At 41.4% G+C, this 19,037-nt stretch overlaps 1 protein-coding gene across 1 annotated transcript in view; it reads right to left on the bottom strand.

Annotated features, from left to right (window-relative positions):
• Positions 1-19,037, bottom strand: part of LOC135576353 (uncharacterized) — a 148,784-nt gene that overhangs the window by 24,150 nt on the left and 105,597 nt on the right. Inside the window, exon 18 of the mRNA XM_065041051.1 lies at positions 11,328-11,445. Coding sequence (XP_064897123.1) covers positions 11,328-11,445 — 118 coding nt within the window. The remainder of the gene's footprint in view (positions 1-11,327; positions 11,446-19,037) is intronic.

The raw sequence follows: 19,037 nt of genomic DNA, 5'->3' as shown, positions 1-19,037 counted from the left end.
ACTAAACTCACTTCCCATAAACCTGAATACAGAGTGTTATTGCGAGAAAGTTCAGTGTGGTGCACACTCAATGACCAGCACACATGCAGGCTCCAGTTTTGCTAAGAATAAAATTTCTGGTGAAAACAAGGCGAAAAAGGGAAAATACCAATTGGTGCATTGGCCATCAGTAACCAGACAATTCCCCTAGCACATGAAATACAAGCAACACTTGCTACTTCTGTCCTTTCCACAGTCATTTACCACGTCCAGGTCACAGCCATGAACCAGCAGCTTATTTTCCTTTACTGGACCTCCACAACCATTTGAAGAACAAGAAGTGGAGCCTATGAAAACTCAGTGACCAAATATATTCCATCCACACCTACATGTGAACCCGGTTAAATTCAGCACATCCTGAGCCACATCCACCGCTCTGCCATCATCCATCCATCTTGTTACGTTCTCATAAAAGTCAATGAGGTTGGTCAAGCACAACTTCCCCTTGGTGAAGCCATGTTGACTGCCCCTAATGACCCTCTTATCCCTGATCTGCCTTGAGATGGCACCAAGGAGAAGTCGTTCCATCAGTTTCCCAGGGATGGAGGTGAGGCTGACCGGTCTAGAGTTACCCGGGTCCTCCCTCTTGCCCTTTTTGAAGACCGGAGTGACATTTGCTTTCCTCCAGTCCTCAGGCACCTCTCCTGTTTCCCAAGATTGGCAAAGATGATGATGCCCAGCAAGGGGATGGAAATCCCAACTTTTAATTTCTGTTAAAAGTTCCTTTTTAAGAGAAATAATCTTTGTGGTTACAATAGACAGAAACAAATTAGAACGGCTTTCTGTAAAGTATTTCAAAAAAAGCGAATCTCCCAGGTTTTATCCTCATTTCCATGATGTGATTCTTCTTCATAACTTGCATTTATTGTTGTAAGCCTGTGTCTTCCAGTATTAACATTCTCCAGGACCCATGAGGGCTGCTGGTGTCACTGAATGTATCAGAAAGAGATGGATGCCAGACAAATTATTTCTGCTCTGGGCGTCTGTACGCCAGCCACTGCCTCCTTGCAGGGATCATCGTAAGCAGAAATCTATACGAGCTGAGCTGCCAGAACCCGAACCGGCATCACGTCCAGGAGCCAAACCAAGTGACTGAAGCCCTGAGATAACATTCAGGAAGGGATCGCTCTGCTTGTTCCAAATAGGATTTGTTTGGAGGGTGTACGTGTGAGGTGAGGATTAGCTTACATTGCTTTCATGTTTATACTGTTAGGAGAGAAAAGAGAAAACAAGGAATACAAAGGGAAGCAGCAGGTGAGATGAGATCAACAAGCAGATGAAGGAGGCTGAGGACAGAGTGGAAACAATTGCAGAGAATATACTTTTGCATTCCAGCAGCACCCCCAGACCTCCAACGGGAGGAGGAATGGCCTTGTATTAAACAATCATCTTCGCCCCAATAATTAGCAGAGCCCATTCATAAGCAACAATGGAAATACTGTTAATTGCATGTGAAATTTCTTATGCCAGCCTGCGCGACCACGTTCCCCAGCAGCTGGAGACCATCCACCCTGCACAGATGGATCCTCGCTGTGCAACCAGGATAAGAGGGATCTTCAGCTTACATGTATTGCTTCCTGATATTAAAATCAGAAGCTCCCCAGTTTGTGGCAATGAAATAAGAATAGGCATAATGGCTCTGGGTGAAAAGCTGAAAGCACTATCCTCCCTCTCCAAGGCGTGTTATTTTAGTTCACATGGTGTAAAAGGGAAAGCTGGGACGAGGCAGTGGAAAACACAACCGTATCACTGGCAACCTGCTCCTCAAAGACACAGTATTCCTTCTTGGCAGCAAGTGCTTCCTACCCAACACTGCACTTAAAATTCCCTCAATATCAATGGGATGACTAGAGAATTAAAGACTTGAAGAAAAAAAGCCAAATTTACTCCCTTATTCAATTAAAAAAAAGAAAAAAAAGGCATAACATACAACATTCAGGTCCAAATTTTTAAGTGCAGCATACTCATAGCTCAGAGTAGATTTTTCACAGCTTGTTATCAATAGACTCCAGCTCTTTAATTCCAATCCTGAAGCAGAACTGAGCTCTATAGAAGCCTTGTCCAAATGTTCATTCATTTTTCATTTTCCATATTTTTCATATCAGTCAGAACCCAAGTCAGGTAAAAACAGCACATCAGTTGAAGTTACAGGGAACAAGGATAAAAACTAACTTCCAAGGCTTAAAGCCTGTTTAACCATAAAGAGATGTTTCTTGACCCCAAAAGTGAGACTAAGCCTCAGAGGGCTACCCAAATGGAATCTCGAGATGCCCTCATGATTTTCCAAACACTTTTCTAGCCAGGTTTTCTCCTCAAAAAAAAAAACCCAATCCCAGAGGTCTAAGCCTGCACTGAAGACACTGCCCATCACATAGTGATGTCTGTATCCTGTTACCTCGGCACTGGTTCTTGATGACTGCAAACTGTATTAATCAGACGGCTGCACCACAGCCAGGCATCGTATCGAAGAAATAATTAGTAATCAAAAGCTGGAAATAGAAACCGGGACATTTGAGGCAGGCTGAGAAGAAATCTCAGGACAATCGACTCTGTAATCACCTGAAATGGAGAGAGACTGAGTCTGAAAGGCTTTTTCACTTTTCTGTTCCAATGAAAAGCGAAGCGCAGAGACAAACTTGGACAAGCAGGTAAAGCCAAGAAGCTGCAGCCTGGCAGAAATAAGAACAGGAGAAACGAGGGACAATCCTGGGTTGCAGAAAGCCTCCTAAACCTGGAGGCTCTGGGACAGTAACCGAGGCAACATGCGTAGATGTCACCAGATAAGACTGCTGGCACGCAACTGCAAAGCAACTATTAATACTGTAACTTTAATAATTAACCACTTAATTGTAACAATGACAATAGTGGTGGGCATGAGCACAGACAGATGGGAACACAAGTGTCTATTCTATATGTACGAACTGACACGGGAAAGGCATCAGCAGAGTCCAGCACCAAGTTCATGGTTCCTGGCTCCAAACAGCTCCTTAATCACTCTCTCAGCAGTTATAAAGAGAGGAAAATGGCACTATGCTTAAAGCACGCAACTGGAAATACAGGAATGCCCTCTCCTGATTTGAGAATTTTATAAACACCTGGAGCTCCTACTGATTTAGGTACCTCTGGAAATCAAAACATCCCTATATTATATTCTCTCTCCTCACTCTCCTTTCCTTCTAATCTCCCTCCTTTCCAGCTCCCATAAATAACTAATCTCTTTTTCACATTTATAAAGATTTTTTTTTCCTCTTACAAAGCATGACAGCCTCTGGGATATTTCTGCTGCTAGTCCTGTAATGATGCATGACTTCCATACATCATCAAAACAATAGCACATAAATGATGTATTACGGCCATGGATTACCCAAATGATGGCAGCCTGACGACAGAATTCCACGGTGTTCATCAAGCAGCGTTGGCAGGAATATTGTGGGTGTGCCATGAGAGTTACACTTGGGTCAAAACAAGGATTAATTTTGTGATGAGGGAACGAGCTCAGAGGGGAAAAGGAATGTGGTTACAGCACACCAAACAATTACTGTACTTAGCAGGGTAATGAAATTACAATGTCTGTGTTTGCTTGGAAAATATATCACCATTGCTCCGTGCCTGGGTGCTAAGAGATAACATTGCTCAGTCACCAGTGACAACTGCTTGAAGTTTATTGGCTTAATATGTCATAGTTTGGGTTTTTTTAAAAAAAATAGCTGGAGTAAACTAATATCCAAATTTGTCGGTTTAAAGCTACAGAAGCCTACAGATTACATGCATATGTAGAGATAAAATGATAGCCTGATTCTTATCTCACTCATTTAATAGCTGTTACATTTGTCTAACATTAATGCCTTAATCTATTTTCCCAGCATTACACCACTGTAATTAAGACTACAATTAGTCCTGTCATTTATAACATTTATAACACTGTAATGGTGACTACTCACTGATTTCTTTCAGCCCATCTTTCACCTCCACGCAACTGCTGCTGTTTACGTGGCAGCGCCACGTCACCACATTTTCACTTCAGAACCTCCGATTCCAACGTAATTAGGAACTGGTGTATTGTATTAACCAGTCAAGTGGAATTTCCAGTGATCTGCACACCACAGACCCCAAGGTTTTGCTGTTTAATTCCTTTGATTCTCTCAAACAATTTAAAACATTCTTGCCACTGGAAAACCACCCAGACAAGCTCTTTTAAAGCCCTTTTAAACACTGTGCACAGGGACGGGGGTTGTTCGGTTTCTAATATTTCTAGTGCCACGTTTCAGGCATATTTTTCTCCCTACGCAGACTTCAGGTCTTTTGCTATAATAGTTTATTCTTTCCTATCCGAACAGCATGGTCTCCTCGCACAGACCCATGGACGTACCAGCTTTCTGCACTCACATTTTCGTGCTGTTGCAGCATCAATTCCGAGCACCCAACTGCCCTGGTTTTCTTGGGTGCTTTTCTCTATGGCAGCCTCTAATACCTCACCCTCTATTTTCCCCTGAAACATGCAATTTTCCAGGCTCTGCTGTCAGCTTTTAAAAAGCACAAAGATCAGAGTTCACCAAACCAGCTTTTCTGCCAAGACTACGCTGGGGAAGAACAGAACACGTACAATCAGGATTGTCTCGAGTAATCCGTGACTAACACAAAGAGAAAATAACACGGCCAAGACACTATAGTTGGAGAACAAACTGATGGTTAGAAAGGAGAAAGGCTTTCTGACTTCTGCTCACAGCAGGAGGGGTTTGGGAAGAAGCAAAATATTACAAGTAGAGATGAAATTAATGTGGAAATCAAGAATTTTGGTCTCCATTTCAGCACCCCTGGGTTACACCAAACAGGGAGCAGAGGGGCTGGGAATTGTGCAGACCCGTCACATGGATTTGGAGTCTGTCATCTGGCTGCTGGTCAAAGTATTAACGGTGGTGTTAAACGGATTTTTGCAGCTTGCTTCAGGGCATGCCTGACTTTTGATTTATGCACAGCTAAGAACAGTGCTACTACTTATTTCCAGAGAATAAAGTCACGACGGAAATGTATTTGTGAGCCTGTATCAACTCTTCCATTGCCTTCAGTTATCTTCCTTTGAACTTCTGGATTTTTCTGATAAATGGGTTGCTCAGATAAGAACTAATTCCTGACATTTAAGCAGCTGAGATGAAAAATCCTTAGCACTGCATGTTGGTTTCAGGTTTTAAAAAAAGAAAAAGAGATTTAATTCCACTATGCAAGCTTCACTTTCAGAGTTCCAGCCCCCAAGTCATCTCAAATCACTTTACAAGCTTTAATAAAGGCACAATGCTAAAGAGACTTCATCTACTCTAATTATTTTAAAATCCATTTTTACACAAAACACTTTCAATTTTGTAACCTAGTTTTTCCTCTTCCCGTCCCTTTTTAAACTTTCATTATAAGCTATTACTCAATTTGCTTTTTTGTATGCCTGCAAAGGTCTTTTCCTTTTGGCAAATCAATTTTCAAGGAAAACGGTGAAATTATTCCCAGCCATAAATTTTGTCATATACAGAACTAGAGAAAAATTGGCCGGCAATTTTATATTACAACTCAAATTTTATTAAAACTTTATGTGAGATTCTTAATGGGAGTTGTTGAGTACTAAGCACCTAGGCCCTAAATCCATTTGCTATCTCCTCATCTAAAATGATGAAAGTGATCCTTTATTTCTTCCATATACAGTCCGATTTTGCTCATTTTTAGTATCTGAGACAGGAACAATGTCACTCTGCAGTTCTGTACCATTTCCAGTATGGCAGACCTCTGATTTATTTTATTTATCTAGATGTATATATTAGTTATCATTTCCCACAGTTCAGGTGCATGTCTGCTCACTCACACACTGGGACACCAAAATCCTTGCAGCTTGTGCCACTGACCCAAAAAATGACATTTTAACTTCGCTAATTGAGTCAGATGCAAAGTGAAAGAATGAGTTAATGATGTGTTCTCGGAGCAGCTCTCTGGAGTCGCCGAGCGGTCTCATTCCTCCCCAAACAACCCCAAGCCGAGTCCATGTGTCCAGTCATGCCCCTTCTCCTTATTTACCAGCCACCTCCCCACGCAGCTGCTGAGTTCAAAAGACAAAGACAAGGAGAGACGGCCAATTGAACCAAAAGCCCTCACCTTCAATTTTCAGAGAACTGGAGACTAGCAAAAGCTTCTTGTCCTCCCAAGCTGGTTTTGCATCTCAGGATTACAGTCCTTTCATTTAACCAAACTCAGTCCTTGAAGCAAGAGACAGAAAGCACGTTCTCCTCTTTCATGGGAGCCTCCAAAACATCGCTACTTTTGGGAACAATTACTTACCGTAATATAGCTGATCTGTACCATGATATAGTTTATCTGCACTGGCATTGTGTATATATATATATTTATATATAGAGAGACAACTCTGCGTGAAAATTACACTGCATTATTTATGGCATGCTTGGAGTGAACAAAACACTCTGCATTATTGCTTTCAGCAACACCTGTATAAAACATGCTTTAATATAACACCATCACTCAACGGTTTACAGTCTTCTGGACTGTTTCTTATAATTGTAGATATAGTGGAAAATAAATTTGCAAAGCTAGTGGAAACCTGGAGCATCCTAGGTGACTTCACCACTAGCACAATGGCACAGAGATGGATTGTGAATGACCTTTTTAGCAAAACTTATTCAAGAAAACGCTACTTAATAAAGGAATATTAACACAGCAGAGACTAACAGACTGCGCAGAGCTTCGGGAATTGAACAGTACTTTACTCTAGATTTAAATTTAGCAATTGCCAATGCAGTCATGGAAAACTGTAATTTAACTTTCTAACACCATCTGTACGAGAGGTGCTTATAACCAAAGCCTGATAAAAGCTGACGCTGAGAAGCAACAGTAACACACATGCCTAATTTTATGTCTGAAGGAAAGGAGACCACTCAAGTTAATGACACAAATAAGTAAACACAGAAATGTTTACAGAATGGAGATCAATATTAGAATTATTTTGCATAATGATTCAGGTGGAGGGAAACTTGGCTCGGTCCCCCCTGTGCAGCGCTAAGGGAACAAGGAGCCAAGGGACAAATGGATTAAGCCAGGAAATAAAAAGCAGATCTCCCGAGCCACAGACCAACGCTCAATGTAAAGACTTTCTTACTTCCTCACAAGCTTACACAACCAGTAAGACTGAACACAACGCACCAAGCAAACAAAACCCTGCCAACACCTCTCCGACTGCTTCATGAATCAGGAAAGCGTTTTTCTGACAAAGTTTGAACGGAACCCAGCTTGCTAAAGCTGGAGAATCACCAACTTCAATAAGCATAACGTACATTATTAAGTTTGCTAACTGCTGTTGCATAGAAACCACTGGATGCTATTTATATTGGGGTACTATGGAAACAATAGTTACTGGGTTTTCTGTTTTTCCTACTAGTAAAGCCAGTATTATACATATTCACAATGCAGGTACTTGCTCAATACCCGGCTGTACAGATTCAATCACTTTAAGTCCAGAAGGGGTCACATCCTTCTGCTCTCCTGTAAAACACACTTATATTCAGCTCTTTGTCCTTAGTTTTTCACAGCATTTTCAGAGTCTCTCTTCTGCAGAAGCACTACATTAAGTGATCTGTCCTGCAGTCTTTCTTCCTGGGCGTATCATATCCCATCTAGCTATATTAAACACAGTAGTGTCTGGGCAAGGCAGAGGGAAGCTGGCACCTTGGTGTCGCATTCTGACAACTGTGTGACACACATCAGTCACAGGCTGGTGAAGCAACGTCCTAATTCTGTTCTCCAGTCCAGTCGAAATAACAAAAAGCACCTTGCGGGATGAAGCCTTAATACAGGAGATAACAACTGCACCCAGGATGGTTGATGCAGTCGACTGCAAAGAATCTTTCGACCTGGGCATCTAAATCAGCTTGTCACACTGGATGGTGCTGGAAATAGGACTGTGCATTTGGGCAACTTGTGTTCATCACTTTCCAAACAACCGTGACCTGAATGTTTCAGGTCAGAGAAATGAAAGACAAAGTAGTTCAGCATCAGAAAAGCAAGTTCAAGAGAGCAGGGAGACAATGCAGCTCAAGTCATCACGCTAAAGCGGTTGTGTCTCTTCAGGATACTATTACAACTGGCAGAAGCAGCTTTTGTACATGGTCATCCTTTCAGAAGTCCTGCATGAAGAACAGGATCTTTGGCTATCACAGTTCAAGTGAGCCCATCACAGTAACACACAGGTGTTACAAATCTGTAGAACCCCACTATTTCTGCTAGTAGTTTGCAAAAGACCTGTAATTTGGTTTGCAAGCATGACCTAACAGGTAAAAAAAAAGATCATCCAATAGTCACATTCCTCCTTTCTTTGATCATAGCAGCACTGTGAGACACTTGACTGTTAACACGCTGCTCTTCTGACTGGTCTTGAAAATGTCCATTTTAGCCCCCTCAGTCGGGTAAGCATCTGCATTGCTGCTCTGGTCTCACACCAAATCTGAACACTCCCTTCCGTAAAATATTAAAGCATTCATGTTTCCAACATCTGTATGTTGCAAAGAGAGAACGGAGGCAAAAAAATTATATAAAGAATGTACCTGATGCATAAAAATATTCAGCAAGGCTGAAGATTGTTTTGAGGCCACCTGTGATTTAGCGATATACCTGGAATAGAAGATTGCTCTTCTCCCATAATGCAAATGAAGAAAACCACATAATCGCACTGCAATTTTATTCAAGCCTGGCCACAGTCATTCCTCACTGCCACTACGTTTTATTCTTTTTCCTCTTCAGAACAAAAAGAAACATATATTGGGATTAAAAGGGGTAAACATTGCAAACCACATGCAGATAAACTATTCCTTAACCAGCTTTCCTGCTCTGGGACATACGACAGGACAAACCTCAACAAAGCGATGTCACTGCAGCAAGCGGGGATAAAATACCACAGTCGAGCACAACAGAGCAATGAAAAACGCCCTTTCCAGCCCACACCAACACACGCTTCCCACAGCAAAAATGAGATGATTTAAACTGATTTAACCACCACTGAAAGTAGATTAAATCAACCTGAATTACCCTGTACTCCATATGAATGGGACCATGAAACCACATATCAATTGATGCACAATAAGTTATTGCCCTGTGGGGTTTTGATCAAGTGTCGGTGCTTTGAGTCTGAAATGCATTAAAGGCCCCTTCCATCATGCCAAGGTGCCAAATACTCTTCCTCGCTACCAGATCCCAGTGCTAAACATGGAAAAGTGGGTGAAAATCTTACTATATGCTATTCTCACCTCCAGGATGGCGCCAAACTGACAAATTAAGTGAGACCCCTGCACCCTTCAAGACACCCTTCCTATAAAGCAAGAAAGTTCTTGGCATTCCCCGAGCCGCCAGCACTTCTTTTTTGCCTCTAAAATAAACAATCTACATTCATTTCTGGTTCTCTCCCCAGGGACAATGTGACGGTGTAATTAGACAAATGTGCCCACCCCAATGAAGTTGCAATACTAGTAAGCTGGAAATTAAGCATGCCCTGTTTTAACGATGGTTGGTCTCTCTGGAGATGTACACAAATCAAGTGCTGACTTCGAAAGGGGCACGGGCAGCAGATTTCATTCTAGGCATCCCATTGTGTTCAGGAGGCAAGCCGAGTTGTTAGCATCTTATTTCCTACAGGGTAAGTTTAATTAAAATATAAAATGTCAAAAGCCAGGATAAAAGATGATATCCCTGTGGGCCCTGGGAGTGAATTAAAGCATATCAGCAACTGCAGAGTGGGCTGCAACCCTCTATTTGAAGAAAAGATTTAAAGTCCTAGTCACTTGTAGCTAGAGGACGACTGTTTGCTGAGCCTTGTATCTGACTGCACTCGTCAGCCTTTTCTGTTGCATACAAGATGGAGTAATCATGTCTCTCTGTACTTTAAATGCAACCTGCAGGTCTCACACACGTGTCTATTACACCATTTCCAAACCCCTTATTTGCAGTGCTTTTCTGCATGACTATTTAGCCTCAAATCTAGCTAAAGATTTTTGTTGTTTGGAAGGGAAAACATCACTTACTGATATTGATTACTCACACGGAAAAGGAAATGCAATTAAAAGAATGGCAGAGATCCACACAATCAATGCAGTCCTATTAAGGAAAACACTTTTCAGAGTTTTTGCATGTTCCAGTGAGACTCATGGGAAACCTTTTACTGCACTAGCTGAAATCAAGCAAGCCAGAGGAGGCTGCCTTCCCCGCCTGCCCTTTCTCAGAAAGGCTCTGTGCAGGGTGATACGTTAGAAGACTAAAATACTCCAAAACGCGGTACAAAGAGCCATACGTGTGCCCTCCAGCTTGACAGGGAGAGATACTACTGCAAGTACCAAGTTCTAAAACCTTTGAGCTTTTAGCTTGAGGTTTGAAGCTCGGTCGTATCAGAGTGTAGCTTCCACTTTGAGAATTGCTGGCGTGTCTTTTAAGTTATCGGTATTTCTGGGCTCTGAGCGAGGAGGCTGGTTTGAATACAGCCGGGATCCTCACGGTCTATGTCACACAGAGCATGAACACAGCTAAGGCAATGTCAAACCCTAAATGATGTTAACTTGCATTCCCATTTTGGGTGATGGATGCTGACAGAGAAAAACCTTATTGTCTTTAGTGTTCTGGTGACCTTCTTCATCAAGCGCACAGGAAGACAGCATGGGGAGATACGCCACGCTTCAGAGCAGCACTGCAAAAGTCTACAAAGGATGCTTTTTATTTTCACATTTAGGGGTGTTTTTTAAGTAGAAAGACGCCACTCACGCGAGAAACGCAGAGGGATTGTGTGACACCTATTCTGTTGCTGTTCAGAGCAGTGAATTCCCACTAGAGAGAGCTGCAGAAAACCACAAATTAATCCAGGAGAGTAATCCCAGTGAAGCCAACGGCGTTATTGGATTAATTTAACACATTGTTTCTGTAAGCATAATACTTGATTGTCCTTTTATTTATAGTGCTGTACACTGGGGGAATGCCATCAAATCAACCAAGCGACATGGCTGCTGAGGAGAGGATAATCAACCCCTCTGCAACGTCCCATTTCTCCTTCCAAAACCCCATAGGGAACATGTAAGAGTCTCAAAGGGCACGGACAAATATTGTGATATGTAGTGTATTGTGTCGCTGAACTATTTAGTAAAAAGTCTTTTATGCTGATACCCTGTGACATAATTGTAGCTTCCAAACAATACATCATTAACATCTGAATACATAACACAGATAAAGAATGAAATACTGCTTTACATCTGCATAACACCACTCACCAGAGCCCCGTTCAAACGTCTCTGCAGCCTGAAAATAGCCAGACAAATGCTGTTGGAATTGTTGTGATTTGGAGAGAAGCAGCCAAAGGACAGACTCCCACATCCATACTGTATCCATCTGAAACCACAGAAGGAATTTAAAATACATAGCATGTAATTATGCAGATGTGATTTTAATGAGGGCTTCCCGACCATGTTTATTTTCAGATCTTGTAAGGTTGAAACCTAAGAAAAGGACCTTCATCCAGACTCAGTTCACTTGGGCTAGTGGCATCATAGTCTGCTCCGTGGTTGCCATGACACAACAGACCAGTTAACACCTGAATTCTCATCACTGCCAAGCTGAATTTAATTCACATTTATAATATCCTACCAGCAATCCACTAGCACCTCTGCAGAGAATAACTGACATCGCTTAACACAAAAAGAATAAGAAAAAAAATCAAATTACTCTTTAGAACTGTCTAATTCCATGGGATAAAGTATGTAAAGATGGATACATCTGACATCCATTTTATTAATCAGGCTATTTTAGTAGATAAAGCAGTCAGAAAACCAGCAGGAGTTTAATAAAATATACATTAGTAGAACAATTATGGAGAAGTTGCAGCAGACTGTTCCCTCTGATAGCGAGCAGTAGGAAACATTGTTCAGTTGGCACACAAGACAGCAATGCAGTATTTAAGTGAATAATACATTTCATGGAGAGTTAGCCCCTAGGTTATATTCTACAAAGCAGGTTTAGAAAAAGTTAAGGAATATCTGATATATCTCCATTTTCCACCCGCCCTTTCAATAGCACATTGAGCAGAAAGATCTCAAAAATCAACAGGTTTATAATCTTATGGCTGTATAAGTATTAATATATGTACTTTACAGACAGGGATACAGTCCGGATTTTAGGACTTAGTCAAGTAAAGCCAAAGCCAGGAACTAAGCCTGTACTTCCAGAGCTCCTTTCCTCCTATACAAACAGCCCCGACTCTACACTGAAGTTTAAGTGCCCCAGCTGACAGCAGTTCAAGAGAATAAAAACACAAAAGAATACATCAAGCATTTTTTTCAGATGCAAAATAGACCACTACATACACATCTGAAAGTCCATTTCAATATTCTATCCATTTTTACCTACTAAAGTACTAACAGAGCCACCCAATCCGTAGAAATACTGAATATGTGATAGACACCCTAGATAACTTACGTTTAAGAAACTCGTGGAAATGAGGTGCTTCCACCTTCCAAATTACAAACTGAGCCCAGGCTGAAAGTTTGAATAAATCTGCTGTTAATCCAGAAGCCCCTAAAGATAATAAATCTCCTTTCATCACATCAGCTGGTGCTGGATCAGTCCCTATGAACTCAAGTGTTAACAGATGCACAAAATGACTGTAAGAGACGAAACAAAACAGAGCTGCTCTGGCTATGACATCTCACTTTATTCCCCTTTGTCTGTACATTTTGGTAACCGCTCCCTATAATTATTGAAGCACATAAAAAATAAATTCTATACAGTAACATGCTGGCTACCACGTTTTGTTTCAAAATAACTTATGGGTACTGTATTTCCCCACTGCAATATTAGTTCATTGCAGTAATAAAGTTGTCACACACACTATGTGACAGACCACTCTGCATTGCTCTAACTGCCTTTTTTTGGGTTCATAACCGTTTGCAACTTCACGTCATCTTCCTAAACATGATCAATAGCAACAATAAAGTTACAAGACAGCTTATATTTTTTCCCCACGACCCCAAGAGTTACTTTAGTATTGGTGGCAGCTCTACTTCAATTCTCTTCTCCTCATTTTTCACTGTTGTGCTGAACTTCACACAGATCTCCCCTCAGGGTTTTGCTGCTCACAAAGCACCAAGGGGCAGAGTCTCGCCGGCCTCCTCCCCACGACACATTTGGATAAAATGCTCTATCTGTATTTGCGTAGGAAATAAAAAGCATACTTGCATTTGTTGTTGAATCAGGGCTGTAAAATTTCCCTCATAACGTTGCGCTTGAGGCCACCATGTGTGACCCTGTCACGTGGTGCCCGTCATGACACAAAATGGCCGCCCGGCCAGTTCCTGTTCCTCGGGGTCAACACAAAATGGCCGCCGCTGGTAATGGCGGAGCCTCCGCAGCAGAAAATTCAGTAAAGGAAGGAACTATGTCTATTCATACCCGTCAAAACAGTGACCAAATAGCTACACAATCCATAATTTAGAGTGGTAACTGTGCAACTGGTCTCTATCTGCTAGAGGAAAAGTTAACAACCCATAGACAGTTTGAAAAAGGAAGAAGGGGTTTGAGCAAATGAATCCATCTAACGTCTGAGGCAGACGGTAAAACTGAAGCTGAACATGTATGACTAGTTAGGCTAATCAACGCAGGTATTGCTATAACTTGAGCATTTTGAAGTTAAAGAAGCAGCATCACAGACTTGACCAAATACACGCATGTTAAAATAAACTTAAAAATGGAGAAAAAATACCTTTGGGTTTTATTTTACGTACCATTTTCTTAAATACTTTGTATAAACCACATAGTTTGGTGAACTGGAAGTGGAAAAACCTCATTTCCAACCTGCAGGTCTGTATTTATTATTCTAATGTGGGGTTGTCCTGTGCAGGGACAGGAGTTGGACTCAATGATGCTTTTGGGTCCCTCCAGCTCAGGACATTCTGGGATTTTATGATTCTATTCCAAGCACAGGAACGTTGACAGACCTGAACCATCACGGCTACAGCGCCGTGCAGCACAACACCACGAGCAATTCGGTCTTGGAAAGATCTATTGTCGTGGTGCCGCCGGCGGATGGATGGCTGCGTCTGAAAGTTCACAGGTACTTTGAGATAGTTCCTATACTGTCAGGGCTATCTGCCTCACTGTCAGTTAACCTCGATGTATGGATATATACCTTCCTAGCTGCATCCTCCTGCCTCCCTGCTCGGCTACGTGACCCTTGCTGATGAAAGCGCAGGCATCCCAAATGGCTGAGCAATCAAAGCGACATTAGGAGCTGGACATGTCAGCCTCCACATCCCCCATACGGCTTTAGCTGATCTATAACAGTTACAAATCAGTCCTGGTCCTTTAGCTCCACAACATTTCATTCGGTGTATCCTTACTGTGACCCGTTTTTCCCTGCTCCATTTTTTTCCCCAAGGCATTGAATGCTCAGTTGAAAGGTGACCCTGTTGCTCTCCTCAAAAGCAGCACATTCTCCCTGTTTTTACCATCCTTGCTTTCTTCCCCCTCCTTCTACTTTCACAATGAGTCCTTAACGAAACTGTGTTCATTATACACGCTCTGCTCATCCTGATTTGTATGGCAGCTTCTCAGAACTGAGCACCAGGGTGCATCAGCAGAAAGAAAGCTAACTGCTTCTTCAGACAAATGCTATTATTAATAAGGATTTTTTGCAATTTTCCATATATAACTCTGTCTCCCTAGGTGATGGCTGAAATGCAGCCTGTGGGTTTAATCAGATTTATGCAAAACTTGCCTTTCCACAGGTTTACGTGTACCTTGACTCAACTGGTGTTTTTAAAACAAATTTGCCAGTGTTCACATGGAGGTTTTGTGAGAGATTAGAAGAATTGTGAAAGGATACGGTGGTGCTTCATAGAAACAAAAAACAGACCAATCTTCACCCAACCACTAAATCTATTCTCCCCAAATTTACAGAAATTAAACTTTATTAGCAGCTATGGATCCCAATAAATCTGTAAGAGCTGGAGAGGTGGCCAAATGACTATAGAAAAATAGACTTGACAGAAAAGGTCTTATATAAATACTCCAAAAACATAAAAGGAAACTACAGCAAAAGGGAAAGTCACGTAGTGACAGTGTGATGGATGAGGAAAAAAACCCTTGCAGTGATCACTTTGATAATAAGGAATTTCTGAGTGCTGGGCATCAACAGCAAGTAATGTTAATTTAAGGCACAGCGTAACCTTGCCGCATGCGGGCTGACAGCACCGACTCAAGTGACAGCCCTGCAGAGCGTGGCTGTCGTTGTACTGACACCGTGAAATATAGATAATGGCAGAGCACCTTGAGCTATGGGAGAGCTGCTGAGGGCTGTTTGGCTGATGAGGGGGAAAAAAAACGAGAGAACCCACAACACAACAAGGCTCACCTACATCAAGTCAACTGTTGCTGTTATTAAAATGCAATACTTAGGTTCCAAACATGTATCAATCTTAAATGCAGGGCTGCATGGCGGGGAGAAGACAAACTACAAGGTGATTGAATTTAATTAATCATGCATGTCTAGTCCCACACTTGTTTATCCTGAAGAGCCTTTCCTGGAGACCTTCCCTGCCACAAGGATTTCCAAGGCCAAATAGTTCTGTGCAAAGCAAAAGACAAATTTGTATGCAAGTTGTTGTAATGGAGGAAGGGAATATCTACTAATTAAATGTAACCACTGCAATCAGAGTTATTTGAAAATATAGGGAAAGAAGAAAAATCTGGCTTTGGCACTTAAACTGGATTTGCAGCTTCTCCTGTCTGGTAATATAGAACCACCTTGGGTTTAGAGCAGGAGATGAGATACAAGGAGCAGAAGTGACTTCTCTAAGCTCACACAGGGATTCTATCACAGGCAGAAAATTCAACACAAAACTTTCTTGCAGGGCATCTATTCTGCCTGGGCTGGGTTGCATTCAGGTTACTATCCCAAATTTCTTCTCATTTTTGACACGGAGTCATTTTTACTGATCTCTGCCCACAGGCAGAGGATAGAGACTGCAATTATCTTCATATCTCTATTTGCCCAGTAATAATGCCATTACAGACTGTTCATTTTAATAGCAAATATTGCTGTTGTTCGGGTCATCTTTGCAGGCCACAGGAAGCATGTGTTAAGTGTTCTCCTGTGTCCCATCTAAACACGGCGTTGGTCTCAGATTGCAGCCACTCGTGCTTCTCAGATCACAAGAGCAGAACGAGTTTCCATCGTTTCATGGTGTGATGACAACGGAGCCTGTGGGGGACAGAGGTTCCACTGGGAGCCCGTGAGGTGCGTGTTGGACAAATTTGGACTAGCAATCCAAGGATAGGCAAGAAGTCATTGCAAGGAAGGGAGCAGATATTAACAAAAGGCAATTAAGAGCACAATTGAAAGCCACAGCTGCCTGGATATATGGGTCAGGTTGACCTTTTTAATGTCTTGAAAAGCAAGACCAGACCAGCCAAGACTATGGCCATGTACCTTTTCAAAGCGGCTGCTTGCCCAAAACCTGTGCCCAGTCCTTTGAGCACACTCAGATGGAGTTGTAGCTTTCTTGTGAAGTCTCTTAGTGGGACCTTTTAAAGATTTCTATAAAACATTCTATTGAACAGCTAGGAAAAATTAGCTATTAGACCACCAATGAGGGTACATGAGCAGCCTTATCGCCTTGCAGAGACCAAAGAATTGTGTCCTAAGAACACACATGCTAAAGAAAAGAAGCGCTTTGAGTTCTATATTCTCAGCTAGGTATCAAAAGAGCATTCTCCCATCACTCACGCCCAAGTTTCAAACCAGTGAACATGTGCAAGTACTTTGAAGAGGAAGAAACTGCAAGGGACCAGAAACAAATGGAAAATAGGACAATGAAGATTTTGGTTACGTGGTTTGTAAAGATGACTGCTTGGTGATGTAATTACTCACATGCACAAGACACAAAAATCAAAATAACTATGAATCAAGAGTGTGGAAGAGCTGGAAGAACCTGAACGATAAACTACTATGGAGATACATAATTTGTCAGATCTCCAGCTCTTTAAGGGAGAGTGACTGATGGACACGGTAACATCTATGTGATCAAGGTATCAAGGAATCCACCACTGTCACAGTTTGAATCAAAATGAATACTGATTATTAAAAGGTTTAGAGCTGTTAGAAGTGAAAATTATCTGACTAAAAAGCTACCAAAACAAACAGCTACAACTGTGGCACAAATCTAAATTCATCAACCGCGTGTATTCATTCTGCAAATCCTGGCTCAGAAGAGGTGAAGGGTCATGTTTAGTCGTTGAAAGAGCCCCTTCTTGAACATAATTAAGACAACAATCTTAAAATCACTACTGATTAAAACGAACTTAAAAATTGCTAATAACCTTTTAATTGTTTCTACCTCCCTGAGCTTTTTGCTTTAGAATAGAGATGCTTCACTAGGCATAACACTTGCTTTTCCAAGCAGATGTGAAGCACTAGAAAGGAAGACATTGCATTTGACCCGCAGAGATTGTGAAGATGAAGGAAAAATACTTTCTTTTTAAAATAACAATAAAAAGGACTACAAATATGGGAGCAAATTGATAGAATAATCCGCAAGCTATAATTTAGGAGAGAGCTACGTGTTTCACACTTGTCATTTAAGAGAGACAATTACGGAGCGAAGGAGCCCTGGTGCTGTGGGAGTGTGCCTTAAACTGCAAATTTATGCTTGTTTCATATGTATTAAAATGTATATGAGAGACAAACACTCTTGAGGATTTGTTGATGCCATAAATGCTTTGATGACATTTAAGAAAACAGGCTATTTACCTCAAAACATTTGTATTGCAACACATGCAGTTGCCGTCTACATTTCTGTCCGAAAACATCCTCTAAGCCTTTAGAGAAAATAAATGGAGTTTCTCTAAGTTGTAGCTGCTCTTAATAAAAGAAATTCTGCTGTGCAGTGAGCAAGACCACAAATATCTATAATTAGCATGCTTCACCGAAGTAATTAAACACTTGAATTTTCAATTTGCATAGTCTAAAATGCTCCCACATTCTCTTACCAAGGCAGAGCAGGAATAGAGCTGCATTGTACAGTAAAATGTTATAAACTTGTTATTTTACTTTACAAAAAAGTAAATGTTGTAAACTTGTTATTTCTCCCCATACTGATTTAAAATACAGAGTCTGTTTTTAAGGAGGTGCTGGGCCAAGAGAGACAATGCCTGTGTAAAATGGATCAAACCGGCAAAGGCTTTATGTCTACTTTGCTTTAGAGATCGTGGACAAAATATGGTACATGACTATGGCACGCAGGATGGCTTAGAGATGTCAGGAAGCGAGTCCTGCTCAATGAGAGCATCAGATGCGATTTTTTTAATGTAATTTGAAGTGGTTTGGCTTAAGGCTTAATGAATTAGGTGGCCTTTCAAATACCTTGGGGAAAATGCAATTACCTTTTAGAAAATATTTCTTTTATTCCATCAGCTTTAGAGATAAAGGGAAGACATAAAAAACGCAGTAATAGCCAGCAGCTGTTCTGTACAAGTCTGACTGGCTTATAATCCCCTTTTATACTCCTCTTTGTGTAAAGCAGCAAGAACAACACTATTCCAAATCGTTACCTTGTCTCTAAGACTCTAAGCACAAGGACCAGAGTCTTCAGAAAAAGGTGAAAGGATTTCCAGTCTTGTAACATTACTCCAGAGACAGCACCAGCATGCACAAGCAAACTTACCGCATTTAAGCAACTCAAGTTGGTCTTTTTTGCCAAATAGCAGAAGATACTAAATTAAGAAGAGACTTTCTTTCTCCAGTGATATTTTCTCAATTCCTCTTTCTCCAGACTAGCCGCATAATTAAGAAACGGCAAATGAAGCTCACAGTAATCACTGATGGTGCTTTTAAAGGCACTGATGCACCTTCTGGGAGGTGCAACTATTGAAGACAAAGTGAAAATTGACAAAAGCCCCAAGTGGATTATAAGTAAGATCAATATAATTAC

The sequence above is a fragment of the Columba livia genome, chromosome 25, assembly GCF_036013475.1.
Source record: "Columba livia isolate bColLiv1 breed racing homer chromosome 25, bColLiv1.pat.W.v2, whole genome shotgun sequence".
Lineage (NCBI taxonomy): Eukaryota > Metazoa > Chordata > Aves > Columbiformes > Columbidae > Columba > Columba livia.
This window is presented reverse-complemented; position numbering and strand designations above follow the sequence as displayed.